This window comes from Episyrphus balteatus, chromosome 2 (assembly GCF_945859705.1).
Source record: "Episyrphus balteatus chromosome 2, idEpiBalt1.1, whole genome shotgun sequence".
Lineage (NCBI taxonomy): Eukaryota > Metazoa > Arthropoda > Insecta > Diptera > Syrphidae > Episyrphus > Episyrphus balteatus.
Window position 1 is genome coordinate 37,513,883 of NC_079135.1, and position 25,178 is coordinate 37,539,060.

General features: G+C 32.6%; 1 protein-coding gene across 1 annotated transcript in view; it reads right to left on the reverse strand.

Moving 5' to 3' along the window:
* Positions 1-9,556: 9,556 nt before the first annotated feature.
* The window catches only part of LOC129910400 (uncharacterized), a 28,587-nt gene continuing 12,965 nt past the window's right edge, over positions 9,557-25,178 (reverse strand). Inside the window, exons 2-7 of the mRNA XM_055987778.1 lie at positions 22,229-22,352; positions 19,671-19,756; positions 19,439-19,597; positions 19,259-19,336; positions 10,768-10,930; positions 9,557-9,812 (exon numbers count right to left, since the gene is read on the reverse strand). Of these exons, the coding sequence (XP_055843753.1) occupies positions 9,715-9,812; positions 10,768-10,930; positions 19,259-19,336; positions 19,439-19,597; positions 19,671-19,756; positions 22,229-22,352 (708 nt within the window). The 3' untranslated portion in view covers positions 9,557-9,714. The remainder of the gene's footprint in view (positions 9,813-10,767; positions 10,931-19,258; positions 19,337-19,438; positions 19,598-19,670; positions 19,757-22,228; positions 22,353-25,178) is intronic.

The window sequence follows — 25,178 nt, forward strand, 5'->3', positions numbered from 1 at the left end:
AAATTTCAATTTCCCCTCTAGGGAATCACCAAAAACTGCTAACTACCAAGTTTGAAAAAAATCACTTCACTCGTTTAGGCTGCAGCTCCAGATAGAGAAACCTTGTTGTAGCTTCAATGTTTTAATCAAGAAGAATTATAAAAAAGAAAAAATTTTGGATTTAAAAAAAAAGTATCAACTATTTTTTTTTTAAATCAATTTTTAGAAAACGGATAAATGCATTTCATTTTATTTTTAACGGCATACTAAAATTTTTTTTGAATAATTTTTGAAAATTTGTATAAATAAGTCAGCTATTACATGAAGCCTCAAGAGGCGCGCCTCTTTTCAAAACTAATGAGTGCAAAAGAGAAAGAAGATACAACAAAAAATTATCCGACCGGAGAGTCGTGGGCCAAAATTCTGAGACTCTTTTTTGACGTTTCTTTTTCCACTCTTTCTTTTTTCAACATTCCCTTTCATTAATTTTTGCTTCTTGGTGGAATACAACAACAACAATACTTAAATTAAAAGAGAAATGTCAAATTTGAGTCTTTGACTCAAGAGGCGTCGTGTAATAGTACGCGCCTCACAGAATGATTATCAAAAGAAAATTCAAAAAAAGAGTCAAGCCTCTTGAGGCTTCATGTAATAGCTCACTAATTAAAAATATTTTTTTTTAAATAGCTCTACGATACAAAAAAAAAAAAACAAATTCTAAAAATTTTTGTCACACAAGATATTAAATGGCATACTTTGTTTTTGGGTCAGAACCATTTTAGGAGATTTCTTTAACAAGTTCAAACCACATTTTATATTAGTTTTTAAGTTTTTTTATTTTTAAATTTCTTAAATGAATTTGTAAAAAGCTTTAATATTCCAAGCAACTTTTAACATCAGAGCAGGTACATCCCATTTTTTTAATTCGATTTGAAATAGTTTCGTTTTCCAATGGAAATAATGGAACGAAGACTTAAAATAAAAAGAAGTCTGAAAACTAAAACAATACAAATAAATTCACTTTAAATGAGCCTAATTTAATGTTTTTAATTTAAAAATAAGGATTTACGGTTAATTTTATCTATGTTATAAGATTTTGTTTTTTTTTTGTTTTCATTTTAAAATTGTTTGTATACAAAATCGAAAGATTGTAAATTTAAGTTCAAATTTTCTTGGGCCTCATAGATTATAATAGACCATATTATGCAAGAATATGAGATCAGGTCCTTATTTAGTAAATTTTTTGAGATCGATCTCAATAAAATACTTTGAAAATTGAGTAAACTTGTTGTTTCCCAGATATATAAAAATTTCTCTTTGTCTCTAAACACTTTATTTATTTGAAAAAGCCCTCAAAAGCTCGCCTGGCCACGGGCAGCCATGTCAAGGTTTCGAAATTGAAAAAATCTTAATTTGTATTAATTTTTCAGAACCCCAATAATGGTACGGGGAAGTCGACAGTATTTCGATCTCAGTGCCGGATTAACCATGTCATGGGCCTCTAGGCAAAATAATTCTTGGGCCCTTTTCCTATGCTTTTTCAATGTCATAAGCTATTTTTAAGTTAGGTTAGAAATTTGTGCAGGTAACTTACTAGAGACTAATCGGATATAATCTGGTGTCCTATCATGTCATTTTATAAATGTAAACTAAAAGTTTTGAAATAACTATAATAAATATTGTAGTGATATCTCAACAAAAAAATTTAAGCAACTTGATGGTTCACAGATAATTTTTATTAACGATAAGTTATTAGAAAATATATTAGATTCAAAAGGTATAAGTATGTAGGTATACCTATCCCGACTTTTCACGAGTCGATTTTAACCACATGATATGTCTCACGGCTTAAGTCGACTAGGACTCTAGTATGGGGATTGTCACTTTAGTCGCGTGCGGCTTACGTTCACACGACTCGACTGACGCCAAAAAGCTTCGCCGCACGGCGAAAATCGACTCGTTATAAGTCGGCATTACGGTTTCATTATAAAACTGGAAAGAGAAATCATACGAAAAAGTTTCAATTTTGATTTTATTATTATTATAGACAAGGCAAATTACACAAAACAGAGATCCGCAAAACAGTTCCAAAGCCGGAACGAACATGGAACGGTTCTTTTTTCGGTCGGAACAAGTTCCTGGAACTAGTTCCGCGGAACTATCTAGAATTTTAGTTTTTTTTTCAGGAAAATGCATCAAAAAAAGAAATAGTATGATATTGAATATTTTTTCCTGATGGCCGTTTAAAGCGGCCAGAAAAACTTATGTCAGTTGAAACAAACTTAATCTACCTTTTAAAGCGGCCAGAAAAACGTATGTCGGTTGACACAAACTTAATCTACCTACTAGTTCCTGGAACTAGTTCCGCGGAACTATCTAGAATTTAAGTTTTTTTTCAATAAAATGCATCAAAATAAGAAATAGTATGAATTTGAATATTTTTTCCTGATCCTGGAACTGGAACTATTAATGTAGTTCCATGTCCGTGAGCATGATTCATAAGAAAGTAGTTGTGGTTTTGGTTTGTCAATTTTTGGCGCTCAACTCGTTCGCATCCATGTGTGTTGGCTTTGGATGAGAATTCTATGACATGCGTGTGTGTATTGTGTATTTCAAACAGAGACAGAGATATATTCGCATTCGTTTTGTTTCTTGTTTCTCTTCTTCTTTCTTTCTTTTGTGTGTGGCTGTGTCTGAACGATGGAACTGTTTAAATTAATTTTGGGGAACTAGTGGAACTAGTTCCGAGTGAGGAACTAGTTCCAGGAACTATTTGGCTCCGGAACTATCCATCACTAGTCTGAAACGCGTCCAAAACGCATCTGAAACGCTTCCAAAACGCATCTGAAACGCTTCCAAAACGCATCTGAAACGCGTCCAAAACGCAACTGAAACGCGTCCAAAACGCGTCTGAAACGGGTCCGAAACGCGTCCAAAACGCGTCTGAAACGCGTCCAAAACGCGTCTGAAACGCGTCTGAAACGCGTCCAAAACGCGTCTGAAACGGGTCCGAAACGCGTCCAAAACGCGTCTGAAACGCGTCTGAAACACGTCTGAAACGCGTCCAAAACGCGTCTGAAACGCGTCCAAAACGCGTGTGAATCGCGTCCGAAACGCGTCTAAAACGCGTCTGAAACGCGTCCAAAACGCATTTGAAACGCGTCCAAAACGCGTCTGAAACGCGTCTGAAACACGTCTGAAACGCGTACAAAACGCGTCTGAAACGCGTCCAAAACGCATCTGAAACGCGCCCAAAACGCATCTGAACCGCGTCCAAAACGCAACTGAAACGCGTCCAAAACGCGTCTGAAACGGGTCCGAAACGCGTCCAAAACGCGTCTGAAACGCGTCCAAAACGCGTCTGAAACGCGTCCAAAACGCGTATGAAACGCGTCTGAAACACGTCTGAAACACGTCTGAAACACGTCTGAAACGCGTCCAAAACGCGTCTGAAACGCGTCCAAAACGCGTCTGAAACGCGTCTGAAACACGTCTGAAACGCGTACAAAACGCGTCTGAAACGCGTCCAAAACGCGTCTGAAACGCGTCCAAAACGCGTCTGAAACGCGTCCAAAACGCGTCTGAAACGCGTCCAAAACGCGTCCAAAACCCGTACAAAACGCGTCCAAAACGCGCCTGAAACGCGTCCGAAACGCGTCTGAAACGCATCTTAAACGCGCCCAAAACGCGTCCAAAACGCGTGTTAATCGCGTCCGAAACGCGTCTTAAACGCGTCTGAAACGCGTCCAAAACGCGTCTGAAACGCGTCTGAAACGCGTCTGAAACGCGTCCAAAACGCATCTGAAACGCGCCCAAAACGCATCTGAAACGCGTCCAAAACGCAACTGAAACGCGTCTGAAACGGGTCCGAAACGCGGCCAAAACGCGTCTGAAACGCGTCTGAAACGCGTCCAAATTGCGTCTGAAACGCGTCTGAAACTGGTCCGAAACGCGTTCAAAACGCGTCTGAAACGCGTCCAAAACGCGTATGAAACGCGTCCAAAACGCATCTGAAACGCGCCCAAAAAGCGCCCAAAACGCGTCCAAAACGCGTCTGAAACGCGTCCAAAACGCGTTTGAAACGCGTCTGAAACACGTCTGAAACGCGTCTGAAACGCGTCCAAAACGCATCTGAAACGCGCCCAAAACGCATCTGAAACGCGTCCAAAACGCAACTGAAACGCGTCTGAAACGGGTCCGAAACGCGGCCAAAACGCGTCTGAAACGCGTCCAAATTGCGTCTGAAACGCGTCCAAAACGCGTCTGAAACTGGTCCGAAACGCGTCCAAAACGCGTCTGAAACGCGTCCAAAACGCGTCTGAAACTCGTCCAAAACGCGTATGAAACGCGTCCAAAACGCATCTGAAACGCGCCCAAAAAGCGCCCAAAACGCGTCCAAAACGCGTCTGAAACTGGTCCGAAACGCGTCCAAAACGCGTCTGAAACGCGTCCGAAACGCTTGCAAAACACATCTGAAACGCGTCCGAAACACGTCCGAAACGCTATTTGTTATTTGTGAAAACTATTTTCTCTAAACAATAGGCGTGTTTTTTTGTTTATCTATATATATAGATTTTGTGCAAAAAAACGACATCGGGATTTTTGAAATCCATGCAAACATTTGGCACCACTGTACATATACTTTGGCAGCTGTCTGTCAAAAATGTTGCTTTTGTTTTTTTTTTATTTTAACTCCGAAGTGGGAAGGCCATTTCATCCATGTTGGATGCAAACAAAAATTTTCATATGGCCATGGCATCCATGTTGGATTCAAAAAAATTGTTTTTTCACAAAAAACCAAAAATTATCTTTATATTCTTAGCTACATTTTAAGACCATGACCATTAACATTGGTTGCGTCGTTCTTGTGTTATAAGCGTTTGAAGGTAGCCATATTGAATTTTTTTTCGATTTTTTAAAAATCAAATGTGAAAACTTTTTTATTTTTATTTCTAGTTTTTCGAAAAAACTTTGGTAATTTTATATACATATCTGTTCAACAATCTTATAAGGATCCATTTAAGACTTTTATCTGAAAAGTGCATTGCGTATATCTCGAGATATTAACATTTCAATGCAACCATGTCAAACAAATTTTTAATTATTTTTTTCTATGAGAGTTTTTTTCAAACCTCGTTTTCTCCGCTTTTTTTTTTGTTAATATTTTCAGATATTTTTGTATGAACACAACAAATAAAGTACCTTGGCACTACTGTTTTTATCGAGAGAAAGTAAAATCTGGATAATTATCTGGATTTTTCAAAAATCTATACAGATAAAGTTTTTGTTGTTTTTAACACGTAAATTGTTTTGATTTCAAAAATCTCGATGTCGTTTTTTTGCACAAAATCTATATAGATAAACAAAAAAACACACCTATCTACCACACAAATTCTTCGGCACGCCACAAAAATTTATTTCCACCATCAAAATGCACAGCCTCAGCCTTGTGCATTTAGAAAAAAAAGTAATACAAAAATGATACAAAAACAACCACCAATTGATTTGGAAAATAAAGGTATGCTGATTATAAAATTAATAAATTATAAAGTTGTTGATTTTTCTGTCTTTTAGTGGCGATCAATTCCAGACATCATTGACTGAGTTTACAGCAGCTTCAGCCTTGAGCATTTAGAAAAAAAAATCAAAACAAGATACAAAAACTACCACCAAAGTGCAGACTGCAGACGCAGAGTATTTTTTTCTTTTTCATTTTTTTCAACTGGCCAGGCCACAGTCGCGTGCCCAAGGATCTTTTTTTTAAGTGTATTTTGTTTTCAAAAAAAAAAAAAACTATTTTGTGTTTTTCCAATAAAATATTAAATAATAGTTTAAAAGAATTGTTTGTTTGTTTTGAAGATTTTTTTATTTTCAGATGAAATTAAAATATGGATTTCACCAGTACGGATATAAACACATGAAAGTGCTCCAAATAAGTACTTTAAAAGTACAAGTTTCAGTGCTTTTTCTGTAGGTAAAAAAGTACTGGAAAATGTACATCAGGACCACTTCCAGAAGTGCTTCGCTGATGCACTTTTGAAGTACATTTGTCTGTACTATTAATGGAGGGGAAATTTATTTCATCTTGCATGCAGGAAAGAGATAGCTGCTTCACGTATTCTTATATACAGAAAGTATACAACTGATTTTTTTCCCGAGCTCCTATCTTTTTTCAGTGGAAAAGAAGTACTTCTTTTACGTACATATTTCACCGGTTTTTTCTGTAGTTCTGCGTTTGCTGGGAAAACACATCTGAAACGCGTCCGAAACGCGTCCAAAACGCATCCAAAACGCGTCCTAAACGCGTTTGAAACGCGTTCAAAACGCGTGTGGGTGGTTTAGTTTTTATTTTAATTGATAACACTGGTCAACAAGGTTTTTGCCACAAGAACCAAAATATACTTTCCTAGTAGTGTTGGATGTGTTGAACTCGAATCTGAAGTCAAAATTTTTTTATTGGCATCCGTTTTTGAAATATTACCGTTAGAAAATGCCAAAAAACGTCATTTTGGCTGTTTTCGAAGTTATGTTTTTATTTGGGGTAATTCATTATGAATAAATTTGTAACGGTGCCTATATTAACTTCTAACTTCTCTGCATGCACAATCTCAGATTTTTCTGACATATTATCTGATTGCAACATGAAGAGCTTTAATGGCACCATCTCGTTACTAAACTCTGGTTCGATGTCGTTGGAATAATATTCGAATAGACCAGTATTTGTCTTGGTATTTAAACGTGATATATTTTGAGCTGACTGTTCTGGGTTGATTTTCCATTTTTCCCTGATCAAAAATACCGAAAAAAAAACAGGAAAAAATTCCTCAATCTGGCATCGCTGGGTTGGGCCCTTCAGGATGGGATGGGAGTCATAATTCATTATAAACACATGTATATTAAGGGTACCCAAAACCCCTTTAGTGCGCGCTCATTATAAAAAAAAAAAAAAAAAAAATAGAAGATCAGTGGTAGAAGTAGAAGATCATGTGGTAATTATAGTACTAGATCAACTCATGAGTAAACTACCACCTCCAATGGAACGGGGCTAATGTTTAATGATTTGCAAACGTTTTTTTATTCTTCTTTTTTCTTATTTTTACAAATACAAATGTAATGCTGTTTTTTATTGAAGGTACAACTCCAAGAAATTTTGTTTGTTCGTAGTCGGGGCGAGGGGCCCCTAGCTGAAGTGGGGCCCCTAGGCAGCTGACTAGTTTGCCTTGAGGCTAATCCGGCACTGTTCGATCTGTTTGCTTTGTTTTTGTATTTTAACAGTTTTCACTTCAGGAACATATCGAACCATCTGGTGGCCCAAACCCGAGTAAAAATGGAATTCCGCCGCACCACCGCACAATGGGACGAAATGGGGTTGAGCGTCTCAAAAATGGTTTTCACGAATTTCGCAATTTCAAAAATCTAATGATGGGGTTATTATATAGAAATAGAGCTCTTTGCGATACAGTATTTTTTTTCTACATAATATTTATTCTTGGTACTTAAAACAACCTTCAAACACCGCATTTTGTTATTTTATATTTTGCTTTTTTTGAAAAGAGACATTTTGAACTCAGATATTTCGTTAAATTTTTAATAAACTTTATTAATGTTATATATTTTTGTAAAGCTTGTAATTTCTTCTCTCCAAAACTATAGGAATTTTTTGTATTAAATGGAACAATAAATTAAAAAAAAAAAATTGAGTGTGGTGAATTTTTTTCTCATTATTTCGTTTTCAACTAGAGTTTTCTATGTTGGCTCCGGCTGCCTCCGCTGAGTTAATGACTGTTTTGTATTCTATTTTTGTTGTAGATTAAGAAACAAAAATAAAAAATTTCCCATTTTCATAATTTTTCGTTTTACAAGCGAAATTGAATAATGAGAGAATTTATTTTTTATTTATTTTGAGCTTTAAAAATCTATTACTTTTGCAATTTTGAATTTAAAAAGTTAAAATTTGGCACAATAAAAGTTCATATTATTGGCTTTGTAAATAATTATAATTTTTTGTTAAAAATTAAAAAAAACGGTAAAATTAAGCTCACATGTATAACAGCCTTCTTGAAGAAGCTTATGGATGTATACGCACCAAATTCACTCGTTTTCATTCATTGACTTGATAGTTTTCATTTAGCAGACCAAACGGTAAACAAAATAAATGAAATCCTGATCCTAATTTCCAAAGTTATTCCGAGAAATAAAAAAATACTATAGAGCATTTTTTTTTAGTATTTTTCGTTAATGATTGCCACGAAATTTTTACGCAGTGTGGCAATCGTGGCTCTGTTAGATATTAGACCCCTGTTCTTATAATTTTTAGTCGGTATTGTTTTTAATAGAATACTGAAGAATTCCAATTTTTGCATTGGATGTTTGGAAATGTTCTTAAGAAAAATCAATTCCATTAATTTCCCTATTATAATTTATTTATTTTTTTAAATAAAATACATTCTTATCTGTCCATTGAATAGACTAAAACATAAACTACGCAATAACCCATCTTTTGAAACAATTAAAAACCGTTATTAATGATACCTCACAATGCTTTATTCGAAGTGTTTTTTTTTTTTTGAATTTTGAAATAACTTAGTCCATTTGTCAACAAATGACTGATAACGATAAACAAAAGTATTCGTTTGCTGATTTTTACAGACAAATTTTTTCATTTAATTATGCGTTTTGCTCATTCAACAAAGTAATATTATTTTTAATAAATAAAAGTTTATTGTTGTTAACAGTATAATATGTTTACTTCGATAAGTACTGAGTTATGTACCTTTAGAATAAGACTATTATGATAACAGGAATTGATTAAAACACAATTTTATGTTTTGGAACGTAAATTTTATGAAAAAGGTTATATTTGATCTTGAGAGTTTCGAAGTAAGGAACTATGGCAAACCCTGTCGGACAATTTCTTTTTGTTTTCCATTGCTTAGAAAAAAGATTAAATTATATAGTACATTTTTTGTATGAAAAAAATATTTTTTTAACTTTAATATATTTATTGTGCTTTTAAAACAAACTAACCAGAACAATACTTAAGTACATCAGTTCCTAATATATTCAAGATAATATGTTCCAAATTTCATTCAATTATTCAAAGAAACAAAGAAGTTACAGATTTTTGAGACGATCAACCTCGTTTCGTCCCATAGTGCACCGCTGCAGCACGTCCGCAGCACTTTTTGACCGCCGCACCACCGCTGCAGCACGTCCGCACTATGATCAAAAATTTCTAAACCGCCACACCACCGCTGAAAAATATGAAAAAAATTCGCGGTGGGTGCGGCGAAAATTCCTGCAAACGGCGGTGGTGGTGCGGCGCTCAAGATTTTTTTCTTTAAAAATTCAATTTCTATTTTTACTCGGGAAATCCTGCTTAAATTAATGATTAAAATTACCAAAAACACTCCTTTTTCGGGGTAAATGTATCATATTTGATAGAGTTAAAAACTAAATCAAATACAACTTTTAATTCAAAGTTTTTTATATCTAAAAAATGCCGACTCTATTAAATATGATACATTTTAGTTAAGTAAATTTGAATAACAAAATGGTCCATTTTTATTTCATGCTGATATGCATTGAATTTTTTGTTCTCATTTAATTTGGTAAAAAAATTCTTACAAAAAAGGAAAAAAAAACATTGAACATTTAAACACATTTAAAATTATTTTATAATTAATTTTTAAGATTAATGCATTTGAAAATGATCCGATACGTTATTTTTTTTTTTCAATAATTTTCCATAATGGTATCTGGAATAAATGATGATCTTCTAACAGCACAACATTGACTCGAACAATTTTCTTCCAAAGGTGATGTTAGTTCATCTAAAATTAAATAAGACAAAAAATAGATATCTATTAAATAAAATAAAAATAACAAATCCTCAATTGAGGAGTGACTTTTCAAAGGGGCTAAAATGCCTTTTCTCTTTTTCCAAACTGAGTATGCAGTTAAATTCTACAAATTTCAACGCACTACGCACAATTTTGCCAGCTTTAATAAAAACAGCTCTGAAATTCGGAAAACTGAAAATCGTATGAGATATCAAATTTTTGTTTTTAGTTTATTTTAGATTTTTTGAGAAATGACAAAAAGTGTTTTTATCTCCTTTTAAAAAGTCACTCCTTAATTATTTATCAAATGTGTAGCAAGTATTTTCTGTAACCATAGTGCTTTGTTTCAATTGAATGAATACAGCAAACAGAAATTGAACTTTTACCTTCTACATTTTCTACCAGCGCAGCGTAAAGGCTATTGTATTTGCAATTTGTATTGGATAATAGACGTCAGTGAAATGTTTTTTTTTTTTTGATGATTGAGTTTTGTATCGCAAAATAATACCTAATGAAATTTATTGTATCACAATATAGTAACAAAAGACTCATTTTCAAAAAGAAATCACAAATAAATGAACCTTTAATATGGTTTTAGAACTGCGTAGGTATAGAAAAACTAATGGATTTTACATGTCAAAAAAGAAAATACCATTAAAATTGGCAAATATTTCTTTATTAATCTTCATTCTTTAACATCATAAATATTGCGAAATCATTCATTCACGAAAATGTATACTGATTTGGTCGATTTCTGTTTGCGAATTTCATTCAAATGAAACATAGATAAAGGAATATATTTAATTGAATCGTAAATTTAATTTTCTTAATGTTCTTTTATTTTTGCTCAAAAGATTCAAGGAAATATTTAATTAATGATACCAACAGTCCAACAATCCATTTTAACCAAAACACGCATTGCTGTCATACAAGTGTATATACATACCTTTATCGGAGCTCTCGTGTAATTGCGATTCCTCGGGAATTGTGGAGAAGTTTGAATGGTGATATAGATAAGGACTTATTGATGCTTGATTCTGACCAATTGTGTTAAGACATAATGTCGAAGCAGTTGTATCATTTGTCGTAATGTACTGAATGGCGTCAGTCTGAAAAAAAAAATTAATAAATAATAATGTATGACTTCACATAATTTAATTATTTTTTCCAAAAAATAAGTTTTAATAAGTACTATCATATGCATGCAACATTCTTTTCTCAGAAAAAGATAAAATCTTCATTGTTCTGGGTATATTGGCATTTTTGTTTTTAATTTTTACAAATTAATTAATAGTAAAAAAAATAACTTTATAGGTTAAGGTTATTTTTATGTAATTAAATAAAATCCACCTCATATACTTTAAAGCTGATGGTGAACACGTGGGTATAGTCATAGTCCAGTTCCTAAGAATATTTTTTTTGAAGTTATACTTCTTATGGGAGGGTGAGTATGAAAATTTACTTTTTGACAAGAATGTCAAAGGGATTATGACGCGATCACCCTGGGTAGCAGGGCTGTCGTTTCACCTTTAGAGTAGGCAGTACTTTAGTATTTAAAAATGCAGTACGCCGCAGTAAGGAAAACATAAAACACACAACACGTTGCAAGTTACATGTTTCATGTGGCAAAATGCATGTGGCAAGTTGTATGTGGCAAGTTGCATGTGGCAAGTTGCATGTGGCAAGTTGTATGTGGCAAGTTGCGTGTGGCAAGTTGTATGTGGCAAGCTGCGTGTGGCAAGTTGCATGTGGCAAGCTGCATGTGGCAAGTTGCATGTGGTAATTTAAATGTGGCAAGTTGCCAGGGTTGCAAAAAGTTCACATTTCAGCTCAGCTCAAATTTGAGCTAGCCCCCAACTTCCAATGCCTATATCTCGGAATTTTGAAGAAAATGAAAAAAAAATTTTTTGATGCCAAAAGGTAGAGGGGACTCTAACCTACATTTGGGTACAACTCTCATCCCTGTAGGTCCACGCGTTCTCAAACCGGGAGAACTTAAAAGTAAAAAAAAAAATAGGCACGATTCTGATAAAATAGGCATGATGTGGCGGTTTAATATGGAAGGACATTTTTTAAAAATCTGATAATGTGCAAAGCGTAGGCCCATGACACAAGCTATCATTTAGCATCACTCCCAAAAATTGCTCTCAAGAGGTTTAGCTTCCAGGAGCGTTCAAAGATTCGGGGATTTTTCGAAAAAAAATTTTACTTCAACTTTCAAAGGCGATTTTCTCGGAATTTAAAAAAAAATCGAAAAACCGGATTATACCACTATCGGGTAGCTGAGAATATAAGCTTTCATATGGCACCACTTCCCTGTCTCTAGATCAAAGCGTTCCAACGCCTATATCGCGGAATTTTGAAGAAAATGAAAAAAAAATTTTTGATGCCAAAAGGTAGCGGGGACTCTAACCTACATTTGGGTACAACTCCCATCCCTGTAGGTCCACGCTTTCTCAAACCGGGAGAACTTTAAAGTAAAAAAAAAATAGGCACGATTCTGATAAAATAGGCATGATGTGGCGGTTTAACATGGAAGGCGATTTTTTAAAAATCTGATAATGTGCAAAGCGTAGGCCCATGACACAAGCTATCATTTAGCATCACTCCCAAAAATTGCTCTCAAGCGGTTTAGCTTCCAGGAGCGTTCAAAGATTCGGGGATTTTTCGAAAAAAAAATTTACCCCAACTTTCAAACGCAATTTTCTCGGAATTTTGAAAAAAGTCGAAAAACCGGATTGTACCGGAATTTTTTTTTATGATAAAAAAAGAAATATTTTACTAAAAAAATAGAAATATATTTACTATTAAAAAAACCAAGAAAAAAAGATCACGAAAAATGATCTGTTTTATTTATAAAAATATCCATGTGTTAAAATAATTCCATTAATAACTAGAACCAACCATCTTAAGCTATTGTGTTTTATAAAAGTTTAAAATATCTTCATATTTCATTATACTTTCCAAATAAAAATCAATGTATCCTCTCACCCATCACAGCTCAGCTCAGCTCACTTTATTTACTTTCGTTAACCATATACCGTACGTTCTGAACCGCACAACATGAGTAAATTTCACAGAATAAATTGAAAACTACATGGACGCAAGGAGGATGAAAGAATTAATTTATTGTTCACTTGATAAAAATGTAAAAAAACTAAGTATGGATTAATTACTTCATAATAGAAATTAAAAATATCAAATGAAATTCATTTATACATATGAGAAGTATAACTTCAGTCGCGTGTACATGTGTACACACACTCTTTTTTTTTTTTTTTTAAAAGATGGTGGTTTATAAAATTACTGAGAAGTTCCATATGTAACCCAAAAGTAGGGAATAATTTAAAAATATGTGATATTATGAGTTGTCTAAAGACAGCCGAGGCGAAAAGAAATTTTGTCTAGATATCCAAGTCAAATTGTAGTTCAATCCTTAAAAATGATAATAAATATTGGTCTATAAATTTTGAATAAAATTTGTTCTGCCTTTGTTGAGGCAGAAAAAAATACATATATCAATTTTTGCAAAAAACGGAATCGCCATAATTTCATTATCTGAATTAATCGAGGAAAACTTAACACGCAGTGGAAAATTACGCAAACGTCATCTGAATCAAGTTATAAGCTAATTCATCCATCCGTTTAGGCCTTCACTACACTGGTGGCATGACACGACTCACTTTTTTTAACTTCACATCACCGCAATATTGGTTTAGGTAAAAGGCTCGAATTTTGTTTGAAAAGAAACCAATACTTACCCAATAGATCAAGTAAAAATGAATCGTTTATTTCAGAAACAGCATAAGTCCATTTTTCCCAAATTTTTTTTTTTTTGGAAATTTCTCATTTATATATAGTTATTCATCTTCTAGAAGAAAATTAAGTACGTCAGACCCCCCAAAATACGAAAACTGAAAGGAAAGGGTTTAAAATGTATGGAAAGATTTCACCCGGTGACAACATTTTTTACTGTTAAATACATGACTTTTTACCAGTTTTAAATTATTTTGGCAGCAATCTTGACACGCACCCCCTTTTGTTATACATCTATTAAAAGGTATCTATCTTCATCTATTAAATTCATTAAAGTTGAACTCAGGGTTCAAAAGTTATAGCCAGATTTCTCGCGGTGGCAGCATTTTTAACTCTTGAATTATATGACATTTTACCAGTTTTAAATTATTTTGGCAAACATCATGACACGCAAGCCTTTAAGTTATACATTAATATTAATTACTCTATCTACTGCTATTTTATTTATTAAAATCGAAAGCTGGGTTCCAAAGCTATAGCTAAATAAAAACAAAAGTTTTACCAAAAAAAATTCGTTTAGAGCAGAAACGACATTAGTCCAGCGACTTTAAAGGCTTAAAAACCCGCTAAGACTTGAAAAAAAGTTAATATTTTTAAGGTTTTTAAATGTGTCTTTAGCTAGATTATAACTCGGCATACTCTTAATTTGAAGTGTTGTGGAGTTTTAACATAAAAAACAGTTTTTTGTTGCTCCTGAAAAGTTAGTGCTCATGGACTTATGCTGTTTCTGAAATAAACGATTCAAATTGCGAGTGAAAAAGCTTCAAAACTGTAAAAATAATCTAGTACAAATTTGTATTTTATTCATAGCAATTTCGTTGTGCTGTTAGGCCCATTTCACGGCGACCGTCTTACCGGCCCGGGTAGCCGGTTTTTCTTCATACGTTTTCAATTTAATCGTGTATAGGCGCTCATAAGAACGTGTATCTAGCAACCGGCTATCTGGGCCGTTTATCCGGTTCCCGGCTATGTGTGAAATGGGGCTTCACTAGTCAGTGCGTAAGCTTTCATTTTTCGCAGGTTGCACAACAGTACGTACAAGATTATTTTCTATCAATATTAAAAAGTGATCCCCTAGGAGACTGATAAACTAATGGACCAACAAACTGAGAGATTGACAGTCTGAAACCTTGATAGACTGACAAAATGGGTGGATTTGCATACTGTACGAGTGACAGATTTTCAACATCACTTCTCTTAACTTTTCAATTTCACAAACTTCTTATCTTTCCTTTATATTCTGTTTTTAGTAACCCTAAATGCTTGTTTAAGGTCAATAAAAGGCTTAATTTAGCTTTAAAAAAACATACATATTTCGTTATTAATTATGTTAAAACTATTCAATCTATTTCCAGTGCAGGTTCTTAAAGTGCAAGTTACATTCAACAGTATTCCAGTTGAGCTCCATAAGATCTCACACTGTCTTTCACTTCTTCATGATGATTGCTCCCTGGGACCTGATGTAATCCCTCCGATAGTTTTGAAAAACTGTAGATCCGTTTTAGCTCTCCCTCTTCAACACATTTTCGTATTATCTCTTAAATCGGGTATATTTCCAAACATATGGAAAAGCGCATATATTACTCCTGTTTTTAAAAAGGGAGATAAAGCCCATATAACTAAATATAGGCCAATATCTAAACTGTAAGCTTTTTGAGCAAGTTATTTGTGATAGTTTAACGTTCTACTGTAGAAACATTATTTGTAATCAACAACATGGTTTCATGCAAAAAAGATCAACGGTTACGAATCTACTTTAATTTTTGCAAAATTGCTCCTTCGCTTTAGAAAGTGGACAGAAACTCGACTGCATTTATACAGACTATTCTAAGGCTTTTGATCAACTTTCTCATGACATCATAAAGTTTAAATTAAAAATGTTTGGTTTTCCTATAAGTTTTATCACTTGGATTTCTTCTTACCTTAAAAATAGGTCATATCACTTGAAATTCAGAGGGACCTTCTCAAAATCCTTCATTGCCAAATCGGGCGTCCCGCAAGGTAGTCACCTGGGACCTCTTCTTTTTATTTTAGCTATTAATGACGTACCGTTATGTTTACGTACGAGTGAAATTCTTATTTTCGCAGATGATATGAAAATTTACAAAAGCATAAACTCTGTGAATGACCGCATATCCTTGCAAGATGATCTTGATAGATTTGCTATTTGGTGTACAAAGAACGGTTTAAATCTCAGCCCGACTAAGTGTCAGACGATGACCTTTTCAAAGAAAAAAACTCCTAGTCTGTATGATTATAAGATATCTCATCATACTTTACTCCCTGTGCATAGCTTTAAAGACCTTGGTGTTAACTTTAACTCTAACCTTGATTTCACAGAGCACATTAACCGGATTGTAAACAAGGCCAATTCTATGTTAGGTCTTGTCAAGCGTTGGTCAAAAGAGTTTAGGGACCCTTACGTTACATTAGCTCTTTACAACTGCTTAGTTCGCCCCCACTTAGAATACGCATCTCAAGTTTGGACACCTTTTTACAGCATCCATATAGAAAGAATAGAATCAGTCCAACGTAATTTTATTCGTTTTGCCTTAAAAGGCTTACCATGGATGAACACTTTTAACCTTCCTTCCTATGAGCATCGAATCAACCTACTGCAGATCCAAATCTTGTCTCAAAGAAGAGTTAACGACCTTGTATTTATTCATCAACTTATAACGGGTGTAATTGATGGGCCTGATCTGCTTTATTCTATTAATTTTAACTACCGGAGAGGTGCTTATAACTTTCGTAGCTTAGATTTAATAAAATTACCCCAACACCGTACTAATTATGGTATGCATGTGCCCTAAACTCGCATGTGTAAGCTTGTAAATTTGAATATTAATCTGTTTGATTTTAGTATTAATAAAACTAGTCTGAAAAAAAAAATACTAAAAACCAGTGTACCATGCTCATGTATTTATGTTTACTGATTTTTTTCTCATTTAATGTCTTTATACCTAATTTAATGTATGTATATTGAATTATTTTTTTTCTCAACACTCTTGTCTATTAAAAAATTTTTGTTTTAAAATTTCGACACTTTCTGAAAATTAAACATGAAATATTAAATTTATTTTTTTTGTTCATTTTAGATTTTTTTTATTTTGCATAGACATAATAAATGCTTGTACTAAGCAGTCCCAACCTTTGACCTTCCTTTGATATTCGTATCACCATTCGCTTTACTTATTTAGTCTTTTTAATTTGTTTTTATCTTCAAAAAACACTAAAAAGTCCCGATACGATAATCATCCGCAAACAACTTCGTACTCGGTGAAAAGGGACCCCAGCGCGTGCGGTATCTGGGGGGGGGGGGGGGGGGGAAGGCGTGGGAATTAAAAATAAAAAACAAAAATATTACCTTCACATATATTGTTGCATTGCTTGATAGGAAAGGTTAAAATTGAATTTAATACTAATTTATTTGCTTTTGATATTATATCACGAACATAAATGTCCCTGTCCACGTCCTTGATGTCTATATTCAATCAGCTCTGAACAGATTAAGTGCATTCACAAAATATCCAGAATAATAAATTGATTTTGGCGAAGAGCTGTATGTTTCAGAGATGCATATGGCATTCAATTAAGTATTTTCAAATAGAATAGGTATTGAATTCATTGGAACTTGATACGATAAGTGCTCTAATGTGATGCATTGATCTGCGATAGACTTGCAGTTGTGCAAAAACTATCAGTTTGTGGATTCCTCATATATGTATAATTCGCTAGAATCAATCAGCATTTAAGAAAATCTTATCTTCTCTTAACCATAAAACTTTACAACGGATATGATTGATGGGTACTTATTGAAACGCCCGCCACCCCCAAAGAAAATAAGTTAAATTTTAAAGGAAATCATATTTAAAACAAAAAAATAAAAGTTTTAGTTTGGATGACAATTTTAATTACTGTTATTTTTTCCCAATCAGGTATGTGCTTGTTCTTGTTCTAGACGAAGTACAGCTTAGCACAAACTTTAAGAAAACCTGTAAATTGCATAAAAATCTATTCATCGAATTATATACCTACAAGTGTATTGAACTACTTGGTCTGTTTTGGGCATTGGGTTGGAATTAAAGTATTTCGGTTTACTATAGTGTATAAATAGCTTGTTCAAGTCCCAGCTCGGTCATAGAAATTCTTCAAGTCGATTCAACATAAAGCGAAATAGCACTACTAAAGGAGTCTGATGATCAAATCGGTCGTCATGAAATAGATATAACTCCAGGGAGATGGACAAAATCCCGAAATCCAAAATCCAGAATCCCCAAAATCCAGAAAACCCTAAATGCCGAAAACCCAAAATGCCGAAAACCCAAAATCCCGAAAAACCCAGAATCCCGAAAACCCAAAATCCAGAAAGCCCAAAATCCCGTATAAATGAAATTGAAAAAAATTGACAAAATATGTCATTGCTCCAATTATGAAACTTTTATTAAACAATAACAAAAAAATGATTTAACAAAAAATGATAAAAATAACAAAAAAAAAATTTAATAACAAAACATAACATATGTAAGTAAACAAAACAGTATCTAGTAATAAAAGTTTACATTGTATGAAATCCCCGTTAGAAAATTTATTTTGGAACTACCTTTCCATTCAAAGAGGTTTCGTAAATAAAAAAAAAACATAAAAAAATGTCATTTCCAACAGTAAGCATTTTAGAATTTTTCGGGATTCCAGTCTCGGGATTTTTATCGGGAATTTGAGTTTTCGGGGTTTTGGGTATTCGGGATTTCGGTTTTCGGGATTTTTACCCCAATCCATACATAACTCCAGCTTAAGAACTTGGTGGAAGAACTCACAAGTTGTTGTTGTTCATACAAAACCTTCAATGTAAATTGAATACTCAGGCAGCATCACTGCAAGTATGAAAAAGTCGTACAAAAAAACTACTTTCAGTCATTAAATAAACTATGAATATTGTTTTTAATCAACCCCAAGGCAAAGGCTTTAACTAGTTCGCGTCTTGGTCGCGTCTAGGTCACCTCTTGGTCGCGTCAAGGTCGCATCTAGGCCACGTCTAGATGGCGCGGAGTCTAGTTCGCGTCTAGGTGGCGTTTAGATGGTGTCCTATCAAATACATCACAATTCTATAACGCAACTGTAGCGCCAGATCTCATTTACTTATAAATTATTCAATGCTCACTGATGGTCGTGTTCTTTAACTGCACCCTAACTTTAGTTTCGTTCACGAATCTTTTGGGTGTGCATGTGCAGAAGTATAACTAGCGTGTTCCTAATTTCCTCATGAGAAATTTCTATTCTAGTCCAGTTTCCATGGGAAGATTGTTTCACTGAACTTTCCAACCATTGTCGCTGCCATAGCAACCCTTAAAAGACTCTACCGCATATTGTTTTTGTGATGAACCTCTAAAAAGTCAGTCAAGGGATGCAAAAATGTTCATATAATGACCATCCAAGATAACCACATTTTTAAAAACGAAAAAAGTTAATATTCTAAAAACAAATTTAAACACCAAACCACTCTCATTTGTAAAGTTCATATGAATTTCCAAGTTTGTAATAAATTTTAACGAAACATACAGAACTAATTTTCCTAGACAGCAAAAAAAAAAAAAAAAAAAAAAAAATTCATGAATACTCACATTTAGCCTTTGTTTTCTATAGCCTCGTCCGCTTTTATATTCTTGGTACTGAGATATTATACAAAGTAAGCAATATACCTGCAACACATATTTTTCAATTAAAATTCAACAAAATGAATGTGGCAGTTAGTTAAACACAAGTATAACAAATAGAGAAATGTGTGTAGAATAGGTACTTACATTAAGACACATAATGAAAAAATCCAATGTTAAAACCACACTAACAAGTGGCTCGAATACAAGCCTCTGCAACTTGACCAGATAGACCAGGTGAGAGAACTCTATGAAGATATCAGCAAACATAAAGAATATCCATGGCAATAGTAGATGACGTTGGTCCTGGAAAGAAAACAAAGAGACAAACATTTAGGCAAAATAGATTCTACCGAAATTTACTTGCGGCTCGTTATACTTTCGATAGACCAATGACCACCATCAATGAAGCCAGAACTAAGCATAGAGAGCATACCAGGAAGAGTATATTGAATATCACAGTGGCTGCAAGGACAAATAAATATTGCTTATATAGTATAGATAGTACCATATATCAATAGTGTCATTTGGGATAGGTGGGGTGGAGGGTGTTATTGGTGTAAGGATTCACCACAGAGTTTCGGTTTAAGAATAGCAGAACATGAATCGAATGAATAAGGTGTGAGACGAAACTGCCTTGATTTATGATTGCACATGCACAGTGAGGAGGATGACCAAACGAACCATGGACTGGACGAGAAACGTGCATGCGAGCAGATAAAATACACAACCGTTCTGGAAACGAAGTCGAATATGGAACTGAGAAAAGGTCCTTTTTTTCGTTCTTCGCGTGGACTCTACACAGAGAGAAGTGGTAAAATAAAAAAAAATAAACAAAAATGCCACTCATATTGCACTCTAAAAGTGAGAAAAGGCATTCACATCACTTCCGCTTTTCATTTTTTTTTCCGATTTGTCAATGTCAACTGCGTATGTTAGCTTTAATAAGAACACTTGAACCTAAAAAGGTGTAAAAAAAAGGAAATAATTGTAATTCTCTTGTAATCGGCGTAGTAGTGATTATTTTTTAAAGAAGCTAAATGTACCTGACCTACCCCACTACATAAAATTAGATAAGCAAAAAATATTTAATATAGCTATTTTTGCATTTGCATTTGCATTGGCATTTGAATTTGAATTTGAATTTGCATTTGCATTTGCATTTGCATTTGCATTTGCATTTGCATTTGCATTTGCATTTGCATTTGCATTTGCATTTGCATTTGCATTTGCATTTGCATTTGCATTTGCATTTGCATTTGCATTTGCATTTGCATTTGCATTTGCATTTGCATTTGCATTTGCATTTGCATTTGCATTTGCATTTGCATTTGCATTTGCATTTGCATTTGCATTTGCATTTGCATTTGCATTTGCATTTGCATTTGCATTTGCATTTGCATTTGCATTTGCATTTGCATTTGCATTTGCATTTGCATTTGCATTTGCATTTGCATTTGCATTTGCATTTGCATTTGCATTTGCATTTGCATTTGCATTTGCATTTGTATTTGTATTTGTATTTGTATTTGCATTTGCATTTGCATTTGCATTTGCATTTGCATTTGTATTTGTATTTGTATTTGTATTTGTATTTGTATTTGTATTTGTATTTGTATTTGTATTTGTATTTGTATTTGTATTTGTATTTGTATTTGTATTTGTATTTGTATTTGTATTTGTATTTGTATTTGTATTTGTATTTGTATTTGTATTTGTATTTGTATTTGTATTTGTATTTGCATTTGCATTTGCATTTGCATTTGCATTTGTATTTGTATTTGCATTTGCATTTGCATTTGCATTTGCATTTGCATTTGCATTTGCATTTGCATTTGCATTTGCATTTGCATTTGCATTTGCATTTGTAATCGCATTTTCATTTGAATTCGTATTTTTCTCTTTTTGTTCTACTAATCTAATTCATTTTGACGGGGATTAAGGAAAGCTTACTCAAACACTTGAATTGGAATTTATGACGTCAAATGAAAAATTCGTTAATGATAAGATTACATTTGTGGTAAGCAAACGGTCCGTGCTCGATAAATTCGTTTATTGTTAAATACAGCTTTTTGTTATAATAATGATGAGGTATTGTTTTGTTTATTTAATTTGTGTGGACATTAATATCATACTGTATTACTCATTTTGAATTATTATGCAGACCATCTTCAAAATGTTTACACTGCACATGCAACAATTAAATTCTGTATTCGTGACACGTGTAGTTTAAATTGTTCCATATAATGTAGGTGTAGGTATGTTCTATCACGTTTCTGAATTTTATTTGCGTTTCAATTCGTGTGAGTTTATGTGGTGTTAATAGAGGAATTATCATGTCCTTTATCGTCAACGCTTAAATTATTTATTTAAGTTGGAAAATTAGTTTAGCACACACGCAGTGTTTTAGTTGGAAAAGTTTTTGGACACATTTAGACAATGTTGTTTTGCATCCTTTGGTAAGTTTTTATTTAGCAGAATCTTGACTGGAAACTCTGGAAATCTATCAAACTTAATTTTTGTTTTTACATTTTGAATTTTAATAATACTTTGAATTTTACAAACAAGCTAAAAAGTTAAAAAAAAAAAACTTAAATTAGTTAATTCATAATATAAAAGTTAAATCATAATATAAAAACATACTCCCTAATATGAGCTTCAACTAACTGACACATAACGAGTATCCACTCTCAAAATTATAAACCTAATATAAATTTTAAAATATAGAGAAAGTTATAAATTAGGTCATGTGCATGGGAAAATTAACTTTGAAGTGGAAACCTTTTTTGTTTTGATAAAAAATTAGGACTAATTAAAACTTTTTAGGGAGAGAAGCACGTAAAAGGCCTTATGTATATAATTTTCTAAAACCTTTGATTCATGAAAAAAAAAAAACATAAAATAAATAAAGATAAAAAAAAAAAAAACAGAACTTACTTGGTGACACATCGCCTCTTTCTAAAAGACTTTCTCCTGTTGGTTTTGCAATTTTACCCGAAAGATATTGTTGCTCCTCTCTGAGGTACTGTAGTAGAATTATACTCGAACAACCGAAATAAATCTGAAAATGACAAAGAAAAACATTTTTGTTAATTGCCAAGGATAACAATAAAATTGCTTGTAAGATGGAACGTTATGAGTTTTTTCCTGTTTTTGTTTGCTATATATGAGGTTTCTTTAGACAGGGCCGTCCTAAGGTGGAGGTGAATATTTCAAGGCTGTTAAAGTCCCTTAATTGAAGTGTTATTAATGCTATGATTCTAATTTCTTTGAAACGAAAATTTACACAGAAACGAAAAAACAAAAAGTGGCAAGTACTTTTTCTAAGAAATTGATTATTTTCAGCATTTTGTTGAATAAAGTTTAACCCTTTTTATTCTATAAAAATGCGAAGGGGAGTTTGAAGTGTAATTGCGAATATGCAGTTAAAGTACACTTCATCTTTTCGAACATATTTTTTTTCTGCGTCTACGGTCTTGCCTTAGCATGAAGTCATGATATCACTCATTTGAAGTACATGCGTGATTGTATGATTGTGGAGGACTTAAATTAATTATTATTATTGCAAAACATACTCGTATATAGGGCAATTAAGATATGCTTCAGTACATAACACGTTGTTTAGTACATTTGAAATAGAATTCATACATCAGTTAAAAAAGTTTATAAATAATGTTTTTTGCATTCAGAAGTAATGTTAACAAATCACGCAAATTGTGGGTTAAAGGAAAAGTAATAATAATTGAAAAGACTAATAAATAAACCATCAAATGCAAATGTAATCGACATTTTCATGATATATCATCATTTATTGTTAAGCTTAGAAAGATTTTATTTAAAACAAATTTGGGAATTGTTCTACAATTTAACTCCATTTGTTGTGTTTTTGAAAATTTTTTGTTCCTTGTTATGACATTTAGCATAAATGTTTTTTAGCCTTACTTAAAATTTTATTTTTCAAAAATTAATGAAATTAGAACTTGAGATGTGGAATCTTAAAGCTCAGTTAGCTTTCCAAACTTTCCATGGGAAAAAATACCAACGAGACGGAATGGGAGTTACTGCATAAAAGAACAGGACAAAAAAAGCTGTTTATTCCTGAATTCATTCACAATTCTAGGAATAAGCAATTGGCTACTCTATTCATTTAATAATTCATTTAATCTGATTTTCAAACTGAAGAAACATTTACGGACAATTTAAATTTCTTCGAAAAGTGTTATGGATTAAAAAGTGGATAATGGATTTTGTTTTGAGGCAATTAAAGAGCAACAAAAAGAATAATTTTTGATTTCGGATATATTTGTGCATAAATACTATAAATTACCAAAACACTGAATACAGCAAAAGAGAAATAAAATTAACATATATTTAATTTAAAAGATTAGAAGATATTCATAATAATCAATTGGTTAGATTTATTTGTCTATTTTTCTGTATTGAAAAAAAATGTTACGTATACGCCACATTGTCCCACAAATTAGAGAAAAGAAGTGAAAACATAAATTATAAAAAAGAAAGATTTTAGGATGTATGCATTATTACATGGTATGTACTTACAGAAGCGGATTATTGTTGTTGAGTCCTTGAGTAATAATACCTTGCTTTTGGAAACCGTTTTTGTTTATGTGATTTTCATGATAAACGAAATTTTATCACTATGCCATAATACATATACTTTACAGTATAGTATCCCTATGCTCTTAGTCTCATGAGACAAAATAAAATCCCCTTTATTTCCTTGATATGGCCAAATCTAAAAATGCAATATTGCAGTAGATTTTCCTTTCCTTAAAATTGTGGGATTCGTTGGGACGAGTGATGACATTTCTATTAATAACTTTTCCAAGTAAAAAAACCTGTTAAGATGTTGGGATCGCGGGTAATTTTGTGATAAATATTTTTTCTTCTTTTATACTTGACTATGGCAAACCCAATAAGGAGGGTGTGTTATATTTGAAAGCTTCTAAAATACTTAATTTGACAACTGAAATATCCTTGAAAGTGTTTTGGTGTATCTGCTGGTTATACATTTTTATGATAAACGTTACATTTTGAATATGAATTTATCCTCTACCTAAAATCATTAACTTTTTGATATTGTTATTTTGTGTTACAATGCAGAGAAGACTATGAGAATATTTTATCACGAATATATTACCCCCAACATGTATGTATTTTGAAAAATATCAAATTTTCAAAAACAATTTCATACATTTTTTAAAATTTTGTTTTAAGGTGTTGTCTAATATAAACAAAAGTTAGTAAAATTTATTTTCTAAAAATGGGACTTAATAGAAGAAATAACACTGTTAAAAAAATTGGCGTAGATTCTACGAAAATTTGGGTCACATACATACATATGAGGCAACACCAATTTTATTTAAATTTAATACTTTGAATGTATTACATTTCCAAGTCTAATAAAAGATTTATTGAAATTTAACATTTTTGTGTTAAAAATCAAGAACGTTTTCCTAAATTTTAAGTTACAGTTTATTATAGGCGTGTTTTTTCTAATACTCAGTAGCTACTCATTTTTCATTTTATTCCCAAAACAATAAAAAAATTACAGAAGTAAGTATTTGTTTTTATTGTTTTTCGAATAAAATCAAAAAATGAGTAAAGCAACTGAGTTGTAGAAAAAAAAACAAGCCTTATAACAATATTTTTTTTCTTTTTTATTTTTTTAAGTATTTTCTTTCTTTTTTCTTTGAAATGAAACACTGAAAGTGAATATTCTTTATAAATACAATAATGGTAATATTATTGCTTCTATTATTATTATCTGTGATATAATTGTTTTATTACTTTTTTCCCAAGATTAAGAATTTTTTTATTTTATATTTTTTATCGCAAAAAATAAAAACCAAATGCATTTTATAGA